Genomic DNA, 23,086 nt, shown 5'->3' with positions numbered 1-23,086 from the left:
ATCTATGTGCATGTGGTATGGCTGGAGTGCATTGTAAAGATAATTCAGCTCCTCAGGGAATATGGGTTGGGTGCATACCTGTTCTCATTCCCGACAGGCTGGGAGGTTCCAATGTACATACACACAGGATTGAACTCAGTGTTTTTGCAAAGCAATGATTATTTGCACACAGGTAATGGCTACATTGGGGGTAAGATTGCAGCCCCACCACTCATGATGGGTGTATATTAATAATGCAACAAATATTAATCTTGAAGTATTGCCATGACATTACTTTGACACCTCGCTTTTGTAGGCTTATACAATCTCTATGGGTAGGTGTATATATATATATATATATATATATATATATATATATAGATATATGATCCCAGAGACAATGCAAGTAATATTTAACAGTAACAATGAGGTATCATGCAAAAAACAACGTTTAACTAATTAAGCGCCAAGGAATATGTTCACAAATACGCAAATATAAGTGTTACCGTTGTGTTGAGTCATTTTCCAAATAAAAAGTCCAACACAATCAATAATCTATTATGCCACTAACAACACCTTTGGTTCTGTCACTGTTATTTTTTTTATTTTAATAAACACTGGTGCGGAAGTTGCCGAAGTGGATTGTGGTCTAGGAGGACGCCTGGATCCGCAGGAAGCGGTGTCACGGTCGCTACGAAAGAACATATTAAACAAAAAGCGTGGTACGGTAATAGATTTAAAAATGATGTTATTGTTATTATGTACAACATTGCTGTAGCTTGAATTATTCTTTTGAATTCTGTCAGTCGGTCAGGTTCCAGAAACGGGACCTTGCATCCTGTTGTGTTTCGCTTTCTGTACTATATTTGAATGTGTTTTGTTTTCTTGCAGATTACTTCTGTTGTTTGAGCTCTCGGTTTTTTTTACGTTTTGTAAGCGGTGCAATATTTATTAAGAAGACGGGTTCTAGAATGTTTGCAGCTTGTCTTTTTTATGTTCTAAAGTCTATTCGTGCAATTAATTTACTGCCCCGGCACGGCATTACATATCTGAAGATAGGCTGTGCAGGCCGACTCCCCTGTCCAGGTTAGTGTGCAAGTGCGCACTGTTTTTGTTACGAGAGGCGAGGGTTGGTTACAAATTGAAATTGTTGATTTGCATTGCTCAGGAAAGCACACTAAAGCCCCACACGACCACAGTCTATCGTCTGTTTTTATTTTTCATCCCGGTAGACTCGTTTTTGTCGATTCCTTAGCTCCGGTTAAGCTTTTGGTAAACCTGCCCCGTCCTAGTTGATACAGCTATGTCGATAAACAAACTGGTAAATTCGGAAATAAATCTGAATAATGCAAAACTAAATAAAACCACCACATTCCTTGAATGTTTAATGATTTCATTCGTGAATTATTTTTTTCGAGGTGAAGAATGCGAAATTAAGTTATAGAATTCAAAAATAAACTCTATTGTGTGTACGTACGTGACAACAGAACAAAAAATATATTTATACATTTGGTAAATGGAACTTGAAAGATCCGTCAGTACTTAAAAGTCGCTACTAAGATAAGACTAAACGGGTTAAACTACTTTTGCACATTCTTTCTCTTTGTTTGCGTAGTTTATTACCCTTCTCGTGCTTAAAATGATAGTTTATCTTTTTTTGTGTTTTTTTTTTTGAGGCGGGCCTAATTTTAAGCTTTTTTGATTTCTTCATGCCCCTTTCTGCACAACAAACACTAAAGATTAGTGGAATGTGAGGGGACAGATTTTTCAGCCCCTGCGAATTCGAGCTATGTGGCTGTTGACATTATAAAGTTTGAATAAGCAGTGTCTGTAGAAAACTGGTGTGTGACGCAAGTATTAAAGCCTACTTTTAACTGCACTTCATTCAAACTAATGCAATTCCACTACTATAAAGATAGGTAAAAAAAAAATAAATAAATAAAAAAGCAGAACTTTATCAATACTCAACTGTTAGTCAGTGAGCATGGTTTGGAGAGATTCAAATGCTCTTGGTGGGCTCTTTCTTTCTCTGTTCTGAACTTTGCACAAGCTGTATTTAGCTAGACCCACTTCCTGGGCACTGTGAGGTTGCATTAAAACTTAAGACTCCCAACCAGTAATTATCAGACATTTTTCTATCAGTTCCTGGTTGCATAAGAGGAACACCTGTTATGTAAGCATTTGTAGTATTCTACAGTATAAACATCTGCTGCTTATTGTGATCCAACACAGCAATTATGACCGTCAGTTTGATGAAAAACTGAAAAGTAATCTCATGCTGACTTTACTTGACCAAACAAAACAAGTTGTGTGGTGTTTATAATTTGTACCAATTGTATTTTTACAGAACACTTTGCTAGAATCTCAGAAGAGGAAACTGCCATCGCTGCGTTCATTCTCTTTTAAACTCTTCATTGACACCCAGCTAACTGTCTTTGTCGCTGGGGGGATAATACAGACTTCTGTATTAAAAAGCTGGTTTGTGGAGGGATTTCCAGCAGGATCCCGTATCCTTGCCACTGCACAGCCTTTGATCCGCTCTGGCAGCCCTGGTATGACGGACCAGAGCAGCGACAAGGTGGACAGCTTTGATCTTGGAACAAGTTCAGACGCAAGCATGCAAGGCCAGGATGCCTGTGGTTCACAAAGTCGCCGAAATGTAGACAAGGCCATGAACCTTTTCACCACCCTCGGCCTCTCGCCAGAAGACTTGGATTCGCTGACGCACATTCCTGAGGATCAGCTCACCGTGGAGACGCTGCCGAAGATTATCATGCAGTTGAAGGCGAAGAGAGCCGAGGAAGGGGGCACCGCATCAAAGCGCTCTAGGGAGGATCGCTCCTCTTCACGAGAACAACCGAACAGAGCTGCCAGTAAACCTTCCGGCGTCGGGAAATATGGGCAGCTAAGAAAGGGTTCCTCTCGCAGCTACGAGAGGCTTGACTACGATGAGGGGAAGGGAGGCGGCAGTGACCGGTATCCTGAACCGTCCCGTGGTCACTATGAGTCAGAATACGACAGGAGGGGCCCCGCTCCTGTGCCTGAAAGATCATTTATGGAGAGGAGGACAGGGTCCCCGTCTCTCAGCAAGATTGAGGATTACCATGGAATTCTGCCCAAGATCTTTCCACATGTGTGCACCCTTTGTGACTTTGATGTGCATTCGGTCAAGGTCAGTATCTTTCAGGTTTTTAATGTCCACGCTCTGTTTAACATAAATCCTTTCCAGCAAACTGTCCTGGCTTTTATCGGTTAAAGAAAGAGGATGTTCAATGATTTCATCCAAACTCCATGGTCACATCGTGTGCACCCTTTACGACTTCTATGTGCATGCTAGTAAGGCAAGTGAATGAACAGGGTTTTTTTTATATAAATATATTTTTAAAACTTCTATGTTACATTAGTTTGATTAAATGATTTATTTTAAGCTAGAAGGTTTAATAAGTTTCCACAATCGTAGAGGTAGAATCAGTTATTTTTATTTTTTTAATAGGCTTTGGAGGAACCAATCCTATCTGTATGGTAGGATTTTAGAGCCTCTGCTTCAAGGTGGTATTTTATGTAAGCTAGCAGAAGAAACACAGGCCAGTGCTTCCTATATTGTCGTTCCATCACCCTGGGCCTGCTCCCCAGCAGTGTTTGAAACGAATGTGTTTTATGTGCGGTGTTTCCTTTTTTCAGTCCTGGAGTCGTCATATCGACGGGTCACTACATGCACATAGTCAGCAGCTCCTCCTGGACCAGTAAGAATGATTTATTTATATTTTGTGTTTGTGCCAAATTCATTTGCTAAGTTGTTAGTACGGTTTCATTGAAATAGGATTGAATAAAAAACCTTGTGATGGCTTGATTCTGCTTCCTAGTGGCATTTCCACCTATTCCAACCCAAGCTTAACCCTTTCCATCCTGCATATTGGCATTCATTTATTCAAAGAGTGAACAATGACTAGTGACCAGTGCCCTGTACAGGCAACTTTTATATTTATTCCTTCCTGGCATTTTATTAGTGTGGTGTGTGTGTGTGAGCTATCCCAAGGTTTATTTATTATTATTTTTTTAAAGAAACACATTTGCTACATTACTTTAACTGTTTATTTTGATTTGCAGGTATCCAGAATGGATTCCCAAGAGTATGCCGAGCAGAGAGTGAGTAGCTTGCCATGTGTGAAAGCAAGAATATTAGCTACTTCGCCTTTTTATTTTATTATGTTTTCACCTTCCCCTTTCCTTTTTTGTGAGTTGCAATCATTCTGAATTCTGTTGTTCCAAAAGTTTTCCTCTGCTTCAGAAATCACCTGCATTGCCTGAGCCTGTAGAATCCTAGTTGCCGACTCCTTTTTAGCAGTTCCTTATTCCAATGAAATCCCATGGTGCACTGGCTGTTCAACTCTGCCTTCCCTTTCTGTGGTCTATAGTAATGGTATGAAACAGGTTGTGTCAGTGTAATAACATATGAAATTTGCATTTGCTACATCTGAGGAACACAATTTGTAATGTAGTTCAATGTATGTTTGTCTGGATATTTATGGTCTGGCGCTCCTGGGAAATGAGGTGCATTGATGGATTTTGCTACTGTTTCGAGTGAAAAACACTGTGCTAGAATAGGGATGCACTGCTTGTTCTTTCCAGCAGGCAGGATCCTCTTGAGGAGGAAGCTACCAATGGAGAAGATGGGTTCATTGATACCAGTCCAGTTGGGCATCAGCGGAGAGGAGTAAGCTCTGATTGGAGCAAGGGTAATAGTTGATTTATTGCAGTTCAAAACCCAGTGCATTTTGTTTTGGAAATAAACTTGACTGTTGTTTCAAGACAATAGTCAATCAGTATTGAAGTAGGCAACTCGTACATTAAAGCATAGCTACTGACTTGACTGTTTGCTCGTTAATTATGCTGATTTGATTTCACCGAATCGTAGCATATTCGTCTATTTTATTTATTTATTTTTAATTTGGAATCGCAAATTGTATTTTCTCCCCAATTTGTTTTCAAGGTGGAGAGATTTCAAGCCAAGATAAGAGACGGTATTCCATGAAAGCACAAGTAAGTGTGACTCGTTATCAGCTGAAATATGAGGAGAATTGAGATTGCCAATAGGGCACATTTAAGATGGTTTGCTTGACCCATCTTGACTTTGATTGCTTTTCATTTACTAGTGGTTTTGGGGATAGGTAACCCTTAGATTTCACTTATGTTTTTTTAAAAGACACCCCCCTCCCTTAACTTCCTTGAAACTTTTGTTCATTTGAAATTGCCCGCGCTATTTCGGGATCCCAGATATTGATCTCATATTTGGTATGTCTCATGTAACACAAATAATGCGTTCCATGGCCAAATTTAGTTTGCTCTTAACAAACCTGGTCTCAGGGCTGTGGAGATTTAATTTGCAGCGGTGAAAATTGAAACGGGGAATTTCAGAGCTGTTTGCTGATGACTGCCTTGCAGTGTTTACAGAAAACTGAAGGTGCAATCATGGTGTTGCTCACTGACGATTAACTTACTAGTTTAACTCCTAATTTAGCTAGGATAAAGAGGCTACATGCAGTTTGTATTTTTGCACTTCAGGTATAAAATAATGAATCTTCCACTAACAGGGAGGAGGAAAAGTGGTGGTTGCAAAGTATCTGAATGGCACGTGTTACCTGGAGGATCTGCTGGAGCTGGCGGAGCCTTTTGGAACTGTAGCTAATCACCTGGTGGTAGTGAACAAGGTACGCAACGCTGTATTCAATATTAGCATTTACAAGGAGGCGCCTAATTGAAGGTATGCTTGATCACCACAGTTTAAGGCAGGAAACCATCAATTCCTTCAAAGGAATTGATATTTTAAAGACGTAATAATTGTTGTGACTGTTCAACTGCTTTCATTTGAAACCTATTTAATTGACTAACAGTGACTTCAATGTAAGTAATTTGTTGCCACTATGAGAAGCTAATTTTAACAGAATAACCGCCAATTGTAATTTATCAGCAATGTGTTGGAATTGATAACAAGGGATTTGGAATTGGGAATTGATTTTAAAAAGGAATTGGAAATTGAATTGTTGCTGTGCTGCTCTCCTGAAAGAACTACTGCTAACAGCTTGCAGTGTGACGTGTGTAAATGACATGATCATTAAGAAATACTTTCAACATGATTAAAATAAGCATAATGGTATATGTCCTTCAGACCTTCCTGGAAATGCTGACACCTGAAGAAGCAGCTTCTATGGTGAAATACTACCAGCGTACAACTCCCATGGTCCGTGGCCACGCAATCCAAGTGTATTTGTCTTCTGCAATTAAAACTATTCAGGTATTGTTTTTTTTTACTTTTACAGAAACAATGTAGCTGATTTGCTGCGCTTTTGTATGTGTGCAAGGATAGACGATCCATGTTTTCTGAGTAAAACAAAAAAATTCTGTTTCAATACTTAAATTGCAACACGCAGTATCTGTGTGTGGGAGCTTTATTTAGATATGCAAATGTCGTGTTTGTAGACCCACACACAATAACCTGGTTATTTATGAAATCCATGATACAGTAAAGTGTGTTGTACTACTGTATGTGTTAGGATTCAGTGTTTAGAGTTATGATGCACAAACTAAATCTATAAGTGAAGTTTTCTATTTACAACCAGTTACTGCTGGAAATCTAATAAGCTAATCCATCTAGCTTGCTTCTTGTTATGTAGTTATTAATTAATATAATTACCAGTGGTTTACATGTTTCTTTTGAGTGGCTGTTTGTTTTTGTTTAGTAGGATTTTCATAGATTTACCCCTCTTTCAGACACATGGGCGCATCCGAGCCCCAACGCAAAGCCAGGACTCTGGCTATGCAGTGGTCTATATCTGTAACCTGCCTCCTGATTTTAAAGACTCCGAGCTGATAGAATTGGCTAAGCGGTTTGGTCCTGTGTGGAACTCTCTAATTTTAAAGCACGAGGTAGGATAGCATTTTTAGGAACTGTTTGATTTAAAGTTTGCATGCTAAGTTATTCCAGACTATACATGTAACTGTTTTGTGACCAAAGAAACCATTGTAAATGTAGTTTATGCATTTAAATGGGCTTGGTGATAGAGTGGATTAATGCACAATGCTGTGCAGGAAGGGATGTGAATCTGTTTGTCTTCCTTTTGTTTTTCCTAGGCATTTGTGGAAATGGTAAACCCTAGGGATGCAGAGATGATGGTGAAGTATTATACAATACATCCTCCAAAACTGAATGGCAAAAAAATCAAGATAATCACTTGCAAGAAGTACAGGAGACTCAAGTAAGGAAATTATTCATACTGCAATTGCATATTATTTTAACAATTCAACAATAGCTATTTTACCCTGCTCCAAAAAAGAATTTATATATATATATATATATATATATATATATATATATATATCTCAGAGTAGTAGTTTGTCCCTGGCATGCACATAGTTAGAAATAACAGAAATGGGTTCTGTTCCTAATACACTGCTGAGGACAGTAGAGGAAGAAGAACACACTGCTCAAACAGTTGTCCAGTGATTTATTCTGCCCTAGTATTTACCATCTAGACTCTAGCTTCATGTCTGTTTTGTACCACGTTAGTGCATTGATACAGATCTTCAAATGACTGCTTGGTGTCTGCGTGGTTTACATGTAACCTAACCGGGGTGATTTCTGATTCTGTATGATAGGTTGAAACCTGGCACCGCTTCACATAGAGGGAAGGATAGCAGCGGCGGCAGCAGCAGGCGGACGAATGAAACATCCGGAAGAAGCAAGCGGTCCAGATCCAGGGAGAGAGCTTCCACAGCCAAAGAGGAGGGGGGGTCCTCGGGGAAGGAGGAACAGGAGGAGCCTGGAGACCAGGGATCAGAGGTGATGGATATGGAGAGCAATGCCTCGGAGGAGGAGGAGGGGGTGGAGCTTGGGGAAGAGGAAGATCCAGAGGAGCCTGACCCATTTCTGGACTGTACTGAAGGGGAGGAACCAAAGGAACAATCCCTGGAGAGTTCAGAGACCCAGGAAGAAGGGCAAGTGGAGGCGTCCTTGGAAACTTCAGCAACCCAAGGGGAGCAAGCAGAAAAGGAATGCCTGGAAAGTTTAGAAACCCAAGTGGAGCAGCCGGCAGAAAAATCCTTTGAAAGTTTAGAAACTCAGGAGGAGGAAACGGCAGAAAAACCGCCAGAAGGTCCAGGAACCCAAGGAGTAGAACCGCCAGTTAAAGCCCCAGAGGATTTGGAGACTCGGGAATTGGAAACGGCAGATACATCTCTGGAGAGATCCGAGACCCAAAGGGAGGCCTCAGGGGAGGAAGACAGTCAGCCAGCAGACGAGAAGGCAGCGGAGGCCAGTTTTCCTGAGGAGGTAAGAAGCACAGTTCATGCAGGCGTCAGAAAACCTCTGGTGTATGTGTGTGTTTTGTAGCAGTCGGGTTATACTGTAAGGCATGGCTGTTGCTTTAAGAAGAGCATTTAAAGCCCATATGAAAAGCTGTCCTGTATAAAATAATCTGAAGGGTGTTGGACAGGGATATGTTTTTATTACCATGCATAACTACTCTTTAGAAATGTTTTGGAATAAGCATGATTGGAAGTCCGCTTGACTAGCCTGTATTTTTGTCTTGCAGGAGGAAGGAACCCCAGAGTTCCCTGATAACTTGGAGGATTTGGTTACTTTAGATGAGGTGGGAGACGAGGAGGAGGCAGAAATGACAAGGCTGGATTTGGAAACGGCTGCTTCGTCTTCCAGTAAGCATGCCTCATTAAGAGGCTAATGTTTTAAAGGAAGCCCTCGGTTCACAGTAAACTAACCATTTTAGCTTCTCTACCAAAATATATATTGCCACAAATGTCAATTTTCCTTTTATTATGTGAATGGCATGCATGCCATGTGTAATTCAATCATTACCAAAACCACAGTCATTAAGCTTCCCTATGACACTGAAGTAGAAGACAGAATGTGTATCTTTGTTAGTAATCATGCTTTTTTTTCTGTTGCAGGTAGTGCACAAAAAGAGAAAGAGGTTGGTTGAAAAACTGTTTATATTGAAAAGGTCAATGTGTCTAGATATAACAGATCAGTTGGTATGTCTTGCTAATGGTCTGTTGCCTCTGTTCAAGGTAATGCATTTCAGTATTCAAAAATCCTAACTTTAATATTAAGCTGTTATACTACAGATGGAGACCAACCTGTTCTTTCAGTAAACAGCCTGTTTGTACACAGTGAATCCCATGACATCTTTGGGCAATCAAAGACGTTCAGGGAGTATTCGTTTATAATAAAGATATACCAATACAGTAAATTAAAGTCGTTGCACACTGTAATGAACATATATAAACAAAACACGTCAGGCTCGTACACAAAATACAGACTTGTGCATGGTACAAAAATAAGACATTTGTTAAATGCTTATTTGTTGTAGTTAAATTTAGAAGAAATGTTTTTTGTTTCACAGGGGTTGAAGATGGTCAATGTTAGTTTCTCTAAGAAAGGTTACAACTTGGTCAAGGAAATTCTCCGTCTGGCTGAACCATTTGGGAAAGTGGTGTACTACAAAATATTGGAACAAAGGAATGAGGTACATATTTGCATGAATGTACAAGCACTGGAAGGCTAAGAGAATTTACTGGAAGAAATTCCCATTGCAGTATAGCTTTGTTGATCTGCCACCATCACAACAGCCCCATTTTCAAATGCGATCCCTTATAAAGCATGAGCTAGGCCTGGGGATTACTCAGGGAATGCCGCATTAGCCCTGGCAATCCTGCTGGAGAGGCAGGGACTGCAGCGGTCCTTACTAGCAGCTTGAGTGCACACCTGTCTTCAGGGACCAGGAGCTCGGCATCATCCGCTGTCCAGTTCCTAGGACCAGTGGGATTGGCAGTGGCACTGGGATCGGGATGAGCACTGACATTTACTTCTCATGAGCTGTTGTGGGCAGTTGGTGTAGAGATGGAACGTTCTGAATTGGGGAGAAAGCACACACACAATACTAAAAATGAATTTTCTGTAACCGTGGATAATTTATTTATTTTTTTCCCCCTCCAATGATAGGCAATTTTAGAAATGTCAACAATGGAGGAAGCGAGACAAATGGTGGATTTCTACAAAATCAAGCCAGCTATGCTTTATAGAGCCAGTGTTAAAATCACTTTGTTAAAGGTAAGTTTGAAATATACACGGATGTAAGGAACCACATATCTATTGTGATGTAGCAAGGAATAAAGCAGACATGTTTAAAAGATTCTATTAAGAATTGGCGTTCAAGTTGTAGCAGATTATAGTCTTAAATCTATTGCAACGTTTGTTTCAGAATTTTCATGGCGGACGAGTCGTCTACTTCCACCAGCTGCCTTCCTCGTACTTTCCGATCCACTCTCTCTTAAAGCTTGCCAGACGGTTTGGGAAAGTGAAGTACTATGTGTTGATCTGGGTCCGCAACGAGGTACTGAAAAGCTTCTTCTGGAATACATCAGTGTAGCAGATGTAATGCTGCTTGATTATGTTTATGCACGTGTATGTGTGCTCTGTCAGATTATACATAGGGCTTCTGTTTTTATTCATTTCATTTTAAAGTGCTTATTTTTTAGCTAATTTCGAGTTATATGTATGTAGAATTCATTTAGGCGCCTTGGTTTAGCACAGTAAATCTTGGTATGATCTGAATCTAACAGAATGGATATCTCTTTCAGGCTTTTATTGAAATGGAAACCTCTCGCTCTGCCTTGGAAATGTGCCGGGAGTACAAGAAGAACCCTCCAACATTAAACGGCAAAATGTTGTCAGTTTACCTGTCCTGGAAGGACAAACTCATGAAAGGGTAGGTACTGGTAGGGTTTTATTATGATGATAAATACATTCTGTATGTTCTAATGTCCTGTAAATTCTGCAGCTGTATGATTTTTTTTTTTCTTCTTTTCCCTGGTGCTTTGAAATTTTTGCAGGAGGAGAGCCCCTTCCTGTTCCCCTTCCCCTGAACCTCCTAAAAGATCCAAGAGGGAGCGGCCGGAGAGGAGCAAGAGAGAGGATGTGACGTCCAGCAGCTCTAAATCCAGAACCAAAGAAAGGGAGGAGGAGGAGGGGCCCCTGCAGAAAAGGGGCCGCAGCCAGGAGACAGGGGAGCAAGGAGAGTCTCCGGTGAAGACCAGGGAGGGGGAGCAGAAACAAACCAAGGACAAGGTGCTGTTGGATAAGGAGGCTGCAGGCAGCCAACAAGAAAAAGAGACAGCTGGGGAGCCCAGCCTCAGTGAAGGGGTAAGCAGCAGCCAATATGTCTGTCTGGGGGACTGCATGGCAGCCGTGAGCATCTTTGTAGTCATAGCCTTCCGATTTATTTTATAGCGACGTTACTATAGTCTTGTGAGAAATGGGAAACAAACACTTTGCATATTCAGAACAGAAACGCCTATTTTGTAAAACAACCTGATTTTGTTGGATCCTTTCATTATGGATTATAACAAAAAAAAAAAAAAAAAATTAATGCAGCTGTTCTTGATATGAAGATGTGTGTGTTTCAGGAGGCTGGCGTTCCATTCACAACAGATGTTGATGTAAGTGATGAAGCAGGTCTTCCAGAGGGTCTAGGAGCTGGGGCTTCTGCATCTAACAAAGTAAGCAGCCAGGCCCCTCATAAACAAGGGGATAAGAGTGAAAGCACAGAAGAGACCCTGCCGATGACAGTTGAAACGGAGCCCATGGAGACTGAGATTGTTAATAAAGGAGGTGCATGTGACTCTGCGAATGAGCAGCACACTGGTACTGATGAGAAGACTGTGCACAGCATCAAGCCTGAGCCCACACCTACCACCCTGGGACCATACCAGCTGAATAATCCCATCGGTAAGAGAACATTCTGGGTGAGGCTTTCAGTGTTCACTACAGTAATGCAGCTTGTAGCATCAAGCAAGGGCTGTGACTTTATTGGTCATTGCGTGGGAACCCAGAATCTTAATGCTCCAGTCCTTGTGGTTTGCTGATTGTAAACACACATGTAAAGAATGCAAACCCCACACGTGTTGTGCTATATTACAGGTGTGGAGCATGTGAAGGCTGGTTTCTATTGCGGTCTCTGCAGCCTGTTCTACACCAGTGAAGAAGAAGCGAAAGTCTCCCACTGCAGCAGCCTGGCCCATTATCAGAAACTGCAGGTAAAATATTGCAGCTATTGCCACACGGTCACCCTTTTCTGTAGAAGATCTGTATTTTCTTTCTCGTTTTCTCAATCCTATTTGCCGTTGTTTTCCATGATTGAACAAGGTGATGTCTTTTGAAGACCTGTTCAATGAAGTGCTTGAGCAGTCATAGTGTTGAAAGGAATGATTGGTGGTGTCTGTACAATGGCTCACAATTCTGCTGTAAAATAGTTTCTTTTTTTTCCTCCAGGAAATGCTAAATAAAGAGAATACAGCAGCAGAAAGATCATCAAGCTGAAGGAGAAGGGTTTCAGTCCACCAGACCTTGGGTTCAGCCTGTCTTTTTAAAATAATTCACATCTGAATTATTAAAGCTGCTGTATGGGTAAAAGGAAAACTTACTGTCCTGTACATAGGTCCTCCTTGTTTAATATCCAGTTGTGACTGACTGACTTACTGTTTTGTTGTTGTATTTTACTGTTCCTGGAGATCTCATCTAGTTACGGCCAAACAAGAATGAATAGGAGGTGCCGTTACAAACCCTGCTCTGCAAATCGTGGAAATGAAAGAAACAGACCAAGGGAGTTTTCTGATCAGTTCAATTTGTTAAGTGTAGAAGGTGCAGTTTCTATGCAGGTGTTTATTTTTTTTTTTATTATTTTTTTTTTTACATTGTAGTTCAGAGTATTGGGTGGAAATGAAAAACACAAAAGCTAGGTACTATAACTTTAATAAACATCAATATTCTAGAAGTCTACTTCCTACACACACACAGAGAAAGAGAGGGAGATTTTTTTTTTGTTACAAAGGCATGTTTTGATTTCAATTCATTAACTGACAAATTGGAACCTAAACATGTTGCAAAAGCTTTTCAAGTTCAGTATCATTGTCGCTAATACCCTTAACCCATGCAAAAAAAATATTGCTGCATTTACATTTTTACTGTGTTTTACTGTACCTTGTATAAATAAAATCAACCTCTCACACCTGGAGCAAGGAAAATGACATGTTCTGGTAATTTAGTGATATCAATAAATGACAGAATAAAATGCACATCCTTAAGAAAAATGAATTTCAATAATTTTAACAAAAAAACTGTTGAACAAAAGTGTTTCACATCTGAGTGAACCAAGGTTTCAATTTTGGAGAACTTCTTTTTATTTCATTTTTGGTTGTAAATGGAGTAAGTTTCCTCATACTTGAATTGATGTTTAAACACTAAGGACTGACTATTCTGAGAGTGTACTTAAGCAAACCTCACACACTGAGGGGGGATTTCCAAATGTGATTGGAGTACACAAGGATAAACTGGCTCAGCTTCTTGTATTTTAACTTCATTGTATGCTCTGTTGAGCTCAGTTTAAGTGATGTTGTTTCTGTAAATATGATTTGCTTTTTTAGTTCCAGAGCTTCGTAAAAACAGAGATTTACTCAACATTTTACCCAGCATTGAAAATACCCCCCTTAGTCACACACTTATGTGTACCAGACCAGACATCCCCTGTAATTGTTTGACGAAGTGTAAATATAGTTCACATGTTTAAAGACACGCATTTGTGTTACACATGCTTCAGTATTAAAGTGACTTTCATTTTGGTTTGGGTTTTGTGGCTTCCTTGTTTTCATTTGACACATTAGACCATAACAGTCTGGCTGTGAAAATCTAACAGCATGCAACACAGCACAACAGTTAACTGGAGCTGGCTATTCCTATAGATCAGTTTTGGATGTAAAGGTACTTGGTGCTAAAAGACTGTAGACCCTTGTGTCAAACTGAACATTGTTTTGCTGTACTGTATAAATTAATATGTGCAAAACAATGTCATGATTACCAGTTATGCAGTCCATTTGATAAAAGTACAGTGGCAGTGAATATACTAATATTTCCTGCCCTGGCCTGATTTGGATTGCTAGTGAACTAATTTTAGTGAAACTCAGCTTTGTCTGTTGTTCACATATCATACACCCACCACACAATCTACTGCGTAGTGGCCATGGATACAGGGGTCTCCATTAAGCTCAGGATTAAGGTACACTGGCAAAGATGTTTTGGGAAGTTGTGCTCTTGCATGGGTGTAAAAAAAAGAAGCATTTATAATGTTCATCCACTGGGGGCTTGTGTGCACTCCTTTCATTGGAGGCTGTGAAAAGGTTTAGTTGTCATAAAGATGAAAACATATATACACACACTCCTAAACAAGTTATGTGAATATGACTGAATGATTAGAGTCTATAATAATCTGTACACATCATGTTTTCTATTCTTAAGCAAATCACCACTGGACATCACAAACACGTAGTTTATCATCATAGAATAACGTTTTTACAGTATGTGGCGTCTTACACTGTAATTCACTGCACTTGGAATGGGTGGGAGAACAATGAGCCTCGCCTCAGCTTAGTGTGAGAATAAACTGGAAAACCATAAAATCAACAGAAAAGGGGTTTGTATTAAACAATGTGCTAATGAGTGATTGAGAACATGTTATAAAGATAGCATGCCCTTTATTATAATCACCTGTATAATATTAATTATTCACAGATTACGAACAATAGACATGACATATATCTGTTATATTCATGCATATCATTTTTAAAAGGAAATGAATGTGTAGCTAATATAAGACGTATTTTTACAGCAGCATGTATTATGGTGTCTGTAATTAAAACTCGGCATTCTAAAAAGAAACGATTGTAAACAAATCTTATCAGATTTGCAGCACATGACAGGCGATAACAGTTGTGTGAGCTCATAAAGAGGAAGGCGGTACCAGACGCGTCTGACGTATGTGCATCGGTGTTACCAAAACAAAGAAGCAGAGGACTCGGAGCGGCCATATTAGAAAAATATCATTCAGCCAGGGAGCTTCGGGCGTCCGCAGCCATTTCCACACCTCAGACTTAGGTACCCCCAACACACACACGCGTCTCGGTAGGACACGTTTTCTGTCTCTTCTTTCTTTCCAGCCAGTTGACGGGTTAAAATCAGTTTTGTGCTTCCTTCACAAGGAATCCTCAAGATGGCAGACACGGCGAAAGCGTGGAGGAGGTTTGGCGACAGCAAAACCATGACTTTTGTTTGTAAATTCCCTGCTTAGACAGCATTTCTTTTGTTGACCACGGTCGGTATTCAGTAATTGTATTGGTGCATGGCTGTATTTCGACCTAAGAAATGTGTTTAATGTCGTATTTTGTTTGTGTTGTTGGGCTTGTAAACATCCGGGAATCTGCATCCACCCACCTGCATCATTTGGTTGTATTTAGTTTACTTAGTTAATTTTATTTAACATATTTAACGGATAATGTCAGGCGCAGTTTAATAAGGTAGATGCCAGGAGCTGGGTGCTGTGGTGTGCACTTTTCTTTAACAAAAGTAACTTTGTACTACTAGGCCTTATATATTTCGCAATAAAATGCATCCATACTAATAATAACTAGTAGGATTCCAGGTGCAATGTTACATACACGAATGGTGTCACCGTTGCCACAGAACAATAACCCAAGGTGTAACTGAATTCTGCATGTGTGCCAGCACCTTTTGCACCACGAAGACTATAAATAACACAATTGCATACCAGTTTTGCTCCCATGCCTTGGTGGTGTAAGGCCTCCTGTTTGCCTTGGGGTGAATTTAAACTACACGCTTTAAGAATGAATGTGTTTGAAAGCTGAGAAACGACGGTTTATTTGGCGTTTCTTGTTGTTTGTTAAAGTTGGCAATGTTTTCACACAAACTTTAATTACAGGGCACTAGTATTAAATATTGTAATTGATTTTGAATCTAAAAAAAAAAACAATTTTGCAGTATCTTCAGTCCCAAGGATTTTCTTTTTCATGGAAGCAGTTTCTGCTCTTTATAGTAGTGTATTTTTTTTCTTTTATATCAAGTAGAAAGTAATATTTTACAATTACAGATTGCTGGCATTGAAACCAACTATAGAACCCAGTAAATTAGAGTATGAGATTGGAACATACTGTGTGAACAAAGGATGGACACTGCAAGAATGCAGATGTTTGTTTTCTGACATGTGAAAATAGGAAGATTAAGCAATGGTTATCTGTGTTGCAAAAGAATAGAAAGCTTTTAGTGTAATTACAGTAGTGATTACTCTATTGTACATTGCTCTAATCCAGCAGAAGTGAAAGTGTAGAGTATGCATTGGTCCCATAAACTGTTTTGTGTAATTTAACTAAAAGCTATACAGTACATTTTGCCATTGACAAAGAACTATTAAACAAATTGCACCGTATTTTTAGAACAGAAAAATTGACAATCTGAAATACTGTTTTCTCAGAATTGTCAGATGTATTAGATTCACTTAATTCATACTTGACACAATGGGTGTGTTAAGTAACTGAGCAGCTTGATGAAAGAACCCACTTAACAGCATGCAGAGTCCTGCTCCAACTGAGCAGCTCCGAGCGCTACAGAACAGATTTAATCTGTCATCCGAGTGAGCGGAAATATTCTTGCTCCTAGCCACTCAGTTACTTCACACACCCAGTAAGTCATCTAAGCATTAAAATGTATGCGATAGTTATTTATTTAGTCCTAGTATTTCAGTCCAGCTGAAAAACTGACTTTCTTATCTCAGAGGGCAAAAATGAAAGACCCCAGCCGTAGCAGCACCACACCCAGCATCATCAGTGATGACCTGATTGTCAATGGACAGTCCCACGATGAGGACAACCCTTTCGCTGAGTACATGTGGATGGAGAATGAAGAGGAGTTTAACAGACAGGTATGCTCGTGTGATTTTAAGTTGTACCGATTCGGGAGAACAGCTGGTTCTGCGGGATACAGAATGCAGCTTGCGTGTGTTGCGGTGGCTGACGAGCGCTCTGTGTTTTTTCAGATTGAAGAGGAGCTGTGGGAGGAGGAGTTTATTGAGCGATGCTTTCAGGAAATGTTGGAAGAAGAAGAAGAACATGAGTGGTTCATTCCAGCAAGGGACCTGCCACAGACCATCAACCAGCTTCAGGGCCAACTCAATGGGCTGGTCATCGGTGACTGCAGTGTGTTGGAAAGCCTTGTGGTCAGTCCACTTTTGCTTAGTAAACTCCTTGTACAGGTACTATAGGTTAGGCTGTGCTGATCCAAGATATAACCCATCAGAGTGAAGATCAGACACGCTTGACACCACGTCTTGGACTGTTCTGTGGTGTACTTGTACAGCATTTATAGCTACGGGTTGATGGTGGGGATGGTTAGGGATTTGTATCCAGTTTTGCAGAGTAAAAGTAACGGTAAAATAAAGGTCCAATAATACTTGGGCTGACTTTTTTTTTTTTTTTAATCTTTTAAAATCCCATATTGTCCTTGCTGTCAGATGTTAATTAGATGTATTTATTTGTTTTTCTCTTTTAGGTCCACAGTAACTTAAACCCGAATGCGAAAGAGTTTGTTCCTGGGGTCAAGTACTGAATATCAGAAAACAGGCCTCTCTTAGTGGATGTAGCTCAACCTCCACACTGTGAAGCCAGTATTAGATGATTCATTGTGAAAGCTTCTCTTTTGTCACTGTGTTACATTTAATGCATTGCCAAAGTTTTCAGTTAGTCTTGCATGCTTAAAGTGCTGAGACTGTTATTAAAAAAAAAAAAAAAAAAAAAAAAAAAGCTTTTATTAGCAGATATGTCTGATTTTTGCGTATTATGAGACCAGTGAGTAAGAGGCACCAGTCAATAACTGTGGTACTTGTGCAATCTATGAAGCTCTTTATAGTGTGTTGCCTTAATGTAAAACATTTCACTTCAACGCATAATGTTTGTTTTGTATAAGTATTTCATAGATGTTCATTTAAATGTATGTACTTTTATTTTATTAGTGAATACACCATGCAGATTTGTATTGCTTATGAAGGTATCTCCGTAAAGAAAACCAACCTGCAAGCCCTTTGTTATTTTTGTATATATTTATGTTTTCCCCGCAGTGGGTGGTGGTGGGGTGGTTGTCACACAGGTGCTGCATTCTTGTGTGGTCAGTAGGTGGAGCCATTCTCCCCCTTTTTTTTTTTTTTTTTTTTTTTTCAAAATATATATAAAAATCAGTGCCAGAATGCTAGAGGTTTCTTTCTTTTATTTTTTTTAACCTATTTTATTATCCAATTTAAATTCATTAATCCATGCATATGTTACATACAAAACAAATGAATTCATATCATAGTGCATGTTTGCTGTTCTATAGATTCAAGCAATGCTTAATTGCTTTTTTTTTTGTGTGTGTGGGAGGGGTGAAAAATATATATATATTTGCTATATAAACACATCAGTTTAGTTACATGCACAATGTTAGATTGGGGTCTGCCTGTAGTATCTACTGGCTTTTTTTTTTTTTTTTTTTGCACTTGAGATTTTACATTTTATGCACTTTTGCAGAATGAATCTACTTTTATTTTGAAGCAACTCCTATATTTACAAGAGGTTTAGACAACAACACAACCAGCAATAATAGCAACTCTGATAAACGCAAGTTTTTTGTTTTAGTTTATATTTACTTTGTGTCCTGTGTTTTGCCAAACTGCCGTTTTGACAACTGTTACATGTAACTGGTGTGTTATCTGAAGGACTGCTTTCTACAAACTATTCCCTCTGCTAAAGAATTGAATTACAGGATAGTCCTTGTTAAAGCAGCGTCCACCAAGTAGGTCAATCTAAAGAGAAAAAGATCTCTTAATATAATACATCAGTGTTGAGAGGTAGACGTGATTTATTTTCTGTTTAACTTGAATGGTGCCTCTGACTTTTTTTTTTTCTTAACAAAAACACTACATTAAAAGTCTCCAGCACAGAAAAAGGAAAAAAAAAATTCATAACCTGGTAGTTTTATACTGCCACATACAGTATGTTGAATGTTAATAGTATTAAAGAAAAAAAAATGTAAAAAAAAAATACATATATTTTTTCAAAAATATTTAAAAAAAAAATAATAAATAAATATTAGTGGAATGGATTTTGGTGTGTGTCTCTGTAACTTCAAGGTTGTCTCCTGTTCCACTTTGTGTCTGGATTTCCTGTAGAAGTGTTGCACTCAGTTCAGAAGCTGTAGCTACAGGGCCATTGCACATACTCAAGCCATGTTTTACAAACCAGGGCTGGAGTCAGTTCCAGAACTACAATTCCAATTCCTTTTTCAAATCGATTCCTTTTCCCTTTTGAGGTCAAATTGGTAGCAGAAGACCTCAATCTCCTAAGTGAGCAAGAGGAAGCTGGCATGTTCCTTGCCATGTATTGGTCACTGCAATCAAGTACTTTGTGTCTGCTGGTGAGATGTCAAGAAAGTAAGTGTTCCTATTAAGTGCTTTAGTGCTTTTGTCTTGATATGTATTCCTCTTGATGGGGTATCAAGTAGGTTTGGTCATCTCAATTTGGATTCAACATCAATCTTCAACTACCGCTGGGAGAACTGCCTTGGGATTTTAATCGTGGTACTATAGTATAAATTTGTCCTAATTTGTTGGCAACAGAAACTGTTTTCTTTAAGAAATTTGAATGCGCAGTGTTTTATTTTTAAATTCTTCTAGCGAGTGCTTCATTTAAGAATTTAATATCTTTATTTTAAACTCCTTGATTAATGCTGTTTTATTTCTGTCCACCAGAGGGCGCTGTGGGTAGGGAGTGTTTGGGAGGCTAGCTAGTCCTGTTGTTCACCAGCGTGCAATCTGCCTACCTGCAAGAATGCGACATTGAACTCCGATGTACATTCTTCCATTAACGTGTGGTTTTACACCCCATTACCGCTGCTAATACGACAAAAAAATATAATCCCTGCTACGCTGTAATACTGGATAAATATGTTTTAAGCGTATTTAAAGAATACTATTGCCTATGATTGGAGAATCCTAGGCAAACATGTAGAATTATTAGAGCAGTCATGTTATTGTTAATAAAAACAATAGGTGCGTTTAAACAAAGCATACAATGATCCAGTCTCCTGGGTCCGTGCTCATGGCAGAGAGTGCCAGTGGTGGGGCAGCATCTCTGAAAGGGCTTCTAAAGCATGCTCTTTGAAGCCTGGATCAGAGTGCTTGTTCCTTTGACTCCAGTGAAGCAGCAGTGGCAGTATGCAATGGATCAGACTGCCTCTCCATTGTTGCCTCCACAGGTCAGATACCCCCAGACTGAGGTCTGCATGCTGATGAGCCGGGCAGCTGTCCAGGGCAGCCCCGGTATTGAAGGAATTCTTCCGAGGAGCAGGCAGGGAGGAGGTCACATTCTGAGAGAGGAACAGAGACTCATCTTATTAACCCTTATACTGGCGGGGTAAAAAAACAAAACATGCAGATGTCCCCACTGAATTACATCTACATAGCAAAATCCTGTTACATCTACATAGCCAAATCCAGTTACATCTACATAGCGAAATCCAGTTACATCTACATAGCGAAATCCAGTTACATCTACATAGCAAAATCCAGTTACATCTACATAGCAAAATCCAGTTACATCTACATAGCAAAATCCAGTTACATCTACATAGCGAAATCCAGTTACATCTACATAGCGAAATCCAGTTACATCTACATAGCGAAATCCAGTTACATCTACATAGCGAAATCCAGTTACATCTACATAGCAAAATCCAGTTACATCTACATAGCAAAATCCAGTTACATCTACATAGCGAAATCCAGTTACATCTACATAGCGAAATCCAGTTACATCTACATAGCGAAATCCAGTTACATCTACATAGCGAAATCCAGTTACATCTACATAGCAAAATCCTGTTACATCTACATAGCGAAATCCAGTTACATCTACATAGCAAAATCCAGTTACATCTACATAGCAAAATCCTGTTACATCTACATAGCGAAATCCAGTTACATCTACATAGCAAAATCCAGTTACATCTACATAGCAAAATCCAGTTACATCTACATAGCAAAATCCAGTTACATCTACATAGCAAAATCCAGTTACATCTACATAGCAAAATCCAGTTACATCTACATAGCAAAATCCAGTTACATCTACATAGCAAAATCCAGTTACATCTACATAGCAAAATCCAGTTACATCTACATAGCAAAATCCAGTTACATCTACATAACATCTACATGGCTGCAAATCATTCTAGTCGTTCAGGTGACTGACAGGAAGGCAGGTGTTGAAGAGGGAGGGGCAATTTAACTTGCCATGTGAAATGACAAAGGAAGTGTAAGACAGCCTGAAAGAAAAGCTGGAGATTTATTTGACCCAGTGTCATCTACTGCATGTTTTAAAATTAAATACATGTTTACTCTTAACGTTTGTTGTTGTTGTTGAAAGTACCCATTTGAGACCTACACGGAGGATGGCAGAGCACAACAGGTACGATTTAGGGAAGGATTTTGCTAACTACACCCCCTTTACACAGGAAGTGTTGTGAAAACATGTTTCTTTGTATTTGTTTGTTGTTGAAGCCTGTAGCCACACCACCCTGGATTCTGATCTCATTAGACCTCACAGGCTAAGCCGGGCTTGGCCTGGTCAGTATTTGGATGGCAGACCTCCAAAGAGCCCCAGCTGTGCAGTAGGAAGTGCTCTTGATGGCTCAGTAGGGGGCACACGCCCTTCTTGGCTTGAGCTCAACATGTGCCCCAGCATGGAGGTTGAGGCATTGTGCTGCTGGAGGTGCCCAGCTACAGGTAAGATTAAACTACTCTGTGGACATCAAATATCCCTTGACACTTCAATCAAAGAAATGCTCCAAATAGAACAACATCAGTATAGGTCAAACTCTGTATATTCATTAAAAAAAAAAAACTAATAATAAGCCCTCCTACCCCGGCATCTTAGTGTGTCTGTACTTCCTAATGCAATCAGATAACTGTTATCACCAAGAATATTAGAAAGACAGAGATTACTTGTTTTGCATCGATTACAAGAATTATAAATATTAATGCAACAATTCGTGTTGTATGAACCGCTTGTCTGGTGATTCCTATGATTGCTGCTGCTATGGCACGTGCTTTGGTGGCAGTCACAGTGCACAGTCATAAGAAGAATGTCCCATCAGTCCTGTTCAGCTCGATGTTGGTCCTATTGCAGGAGGTTTCTAGCTATTTTACCAGGCTGCTGCTGGATAGATTTGGTGAGTGCTGGTATAGTCCTGCTTTTGTCTTGATATGAATGCAGTTGCAGAGCCATTTCATTACTGGGGGTCCTGCTTTTACAAGGGATACCTAATGTGAGTACCCTGTCATTGTTTCCACACTGGCTTTGTGGTGTCACATTCTTTCAAGTGTTGTAGTTTGTGTAAGGGGGTTGTTTAATACCAGGGAGGAACTCTTGTTCTTACAATTTCTATTTTACTTAATGCTGCTGTTCTGACCTGGAGTACAAAGCTTTGTGGTGAAATGTTCCGTTCTTACCCTGATTTTGCACAATTGCCCCTATGTTAGTTTAGGAAGTTGGTTAAGATATCCGTGCTATTCCTCAAATTGTACAAAATAAAAAAGAAAGTCCAGAGGAATTCCTAGCGGAACGTACCTTGGCAGTATGTTTTAGAACGTTCTTCCTAACCGACGCCACCCAATGGGCTGATCCTTGGTGGAATGCTGATCAGTACTTCCATTCCTAAGAATGGAGAGTGAGGCGGACACGCACGTCATTTAGTGCTTTGTCCTTTGATTAACTAGTGGAATCTGTCGTTCCCTTCTCTTCTATTTCTCCTTGGACTGGTAGCTCCCTAAACCTGAGAACCTGAATCACTGTTCTCTGGCTCACGTTTATATTGCAGTTTACTTTATTGTTAATTATTATTTCCTGGCCTCTGTTACAGCAGATACTGTGTGTTCTGTGGACACTGATATAGCTCTATATAGCTGTTTTCTTTAATTGCAATAATGACCCCATGATTAGATCTTCAATCTAGCATTACTCTATCAAATATGAGTAATACAGCCAGATAGCTAGCTTTATAGTTTAGAATGAAAGAACAGTTTCTTCACTATTGACCTTTTAATGGCAAGGTTCTGGTTTGATTTATTTAAAAGCTGTTCCAAGACTTTGGAGGCACTTATAAAAA

The 23,086-nt window shown here is 39.6% G+C and overlaps 2 protein-coding genes across 5 annotated transcripts; both read left to right on the top strand.

Annotated features, from left to right (window-relative positions):
- The first annotated feature begins 575 nt into the window (after positions 1 to 575).
- On the top strand, positions 576 to 13,668 carry LOC131699483 (matrin-3-like). 3 transcript variants are annotated; one of them, XM_058996385.1, is made up of 21 exons: positions 576 to 701; positions 2,327 to 3,151; positions 3,661 to 3,722; positions 4,087 to 4,125; positions 4,612 to 4,715; positions 4,970 to 5,019; positions 5,571 to 5,687; positions 6,146 to 6,271; positions 6,748 to 6,903; positions 7,108 to 7,232; positions 7,633 to 8,305; positions 8,568 to 8,688; positions 8,941 to 8,963; positions 9,396 to 9,518; positions 9,995 to 10,102; positions 10,254 to 10,385; positions 10,633 to 10,760; positions 10,885 to 11,194; positions 11,458 to 11,779; positions 11,972 to 12,087; positions 12,323 to 13,668. In XM_058996385.1, the coding sequence occupies exons 2-21, from the start codon at positions 2,534 to 2,536 to the stop codon at positions 12,368 to 12,370; spliced, it is 3,501 nt and encodes a 1,166-aa protein (XP_058852368.1). In that variant the 5' UTR covers positions 576 to 701; positions 2,327 to 2,533; the 3' UTR covers positions 12,371 to 13,668. The 3 variants fall into 3 exon arrangements, with proteins under 3 accessions (XP_058852368.1, XP_058852366.1, XP_058852367.1); XM_058996383.1 differs by having other exon boundaries at positions 4,609 to 4,715; XM_058996384.1 differs by lacking the exon at positions 576 to 701 and adding an exon at positions 758 to 1,065 and having other exon boundaries at positions 4,609 to 4,715.
- A 1,032-nt stretch (positions 13,669 to 14,700) lies between these two features.
- LOC117431181 (polyadenylate-binding protein-interacting protein 2) lies at positions 14,701 to 19,024 on the top strand. 2 transcript variants are annotated; one of them, XM_034051878.3, is made up of 4 exons: positions 14,701 to 14,977; positions 16,668 to 16,814; positions 16,929 to 17,108; positions 17,441 to 19,024. In XM_034051878.3, the coding sequence occupies exons 2-4, from the start codon at positions 16,677 to 16,679 to the stop codon at positions 17,495 to 17,497; spliced, it is 375 nt and encodes a 124-aa protein (XP_033907769.1). In that variant the 5' UTR covers positions 14,701 to 14,977; positions 16,668 to 16,676; the 3' UTR covers positions 17,498 to 19,024. The 2 variants fall into 2 exon arrangements, with proteins under 2 accessions (XP_033907769.1, XP_033907768.1); XM_034051877.3 differs by having other exon boundaries at positions 14,711 to 15,004.
- Positions 19,025 to 23,086: the final 4,062 nt, after the last annotated feature.

This window comes from Acipenser ruthenus, chromosome 22 (genome assembly GCF_902713425.1).
Source record: "Acipenser ruthenus chromosome 22, fAciRut3.2 maternal haplotype, whole genome shotgun sequence".
Classification (NCBI taxonomy): Eukaryota; Metazoa; Chordata; class Actinopteri; order Acipenseriformes; family Acipenseridae; genus Acipenser; species Acipenser ruthenus.
Note: the sequence above shows the minus strand (reverse complement) of the source record. Positions and strands in the feature narration are given on the sequence as shown.

Coding starts and splice junctions, on each gene's coding strand:
- LOC131699483 (XM_058996383.1), top strand. CDS start 2,534: ATGACGGACCAGAGCAGCGACAAGGTGGACAGCTTTGATCTTGGAACA. Junction 5,020..5,570: donor GGTATTCCATGAAAGCACAA/GTAAGTGTGACT, acceptor TTCCACTAACAG/GGAGGAGGAAAAGTGGTGGT. Junction 10,761..10,884: donor AAGGACAAACTCATGAAAGG/GTAGGTACTGGT, acceptor AAATTTTTGCAG/GAGGAGAGCCCCTTCCTGTT.
- LOC117431181 (XM_034051878.3), top strand. CDS start 16,677: ATGAAAGACCCCAGCCGTAGCAGCACCACACCCAGCATCATCAGTGAT. Junction 16,815..16,928: donor AAGAGGAGTTTAACAGACAG/GTATGCTCGTGT, acceptor GTGTTTTTTCAG/ATTGAAGAGGAGCTGTGGGA. Junction 17,109..17,440: donor GTGTGTTGGAAAGCCTTGTG/GTCAGTCCACTT, acceptor TTTCTCTTTTAG/GTCCACAGTAACTTAAACCC.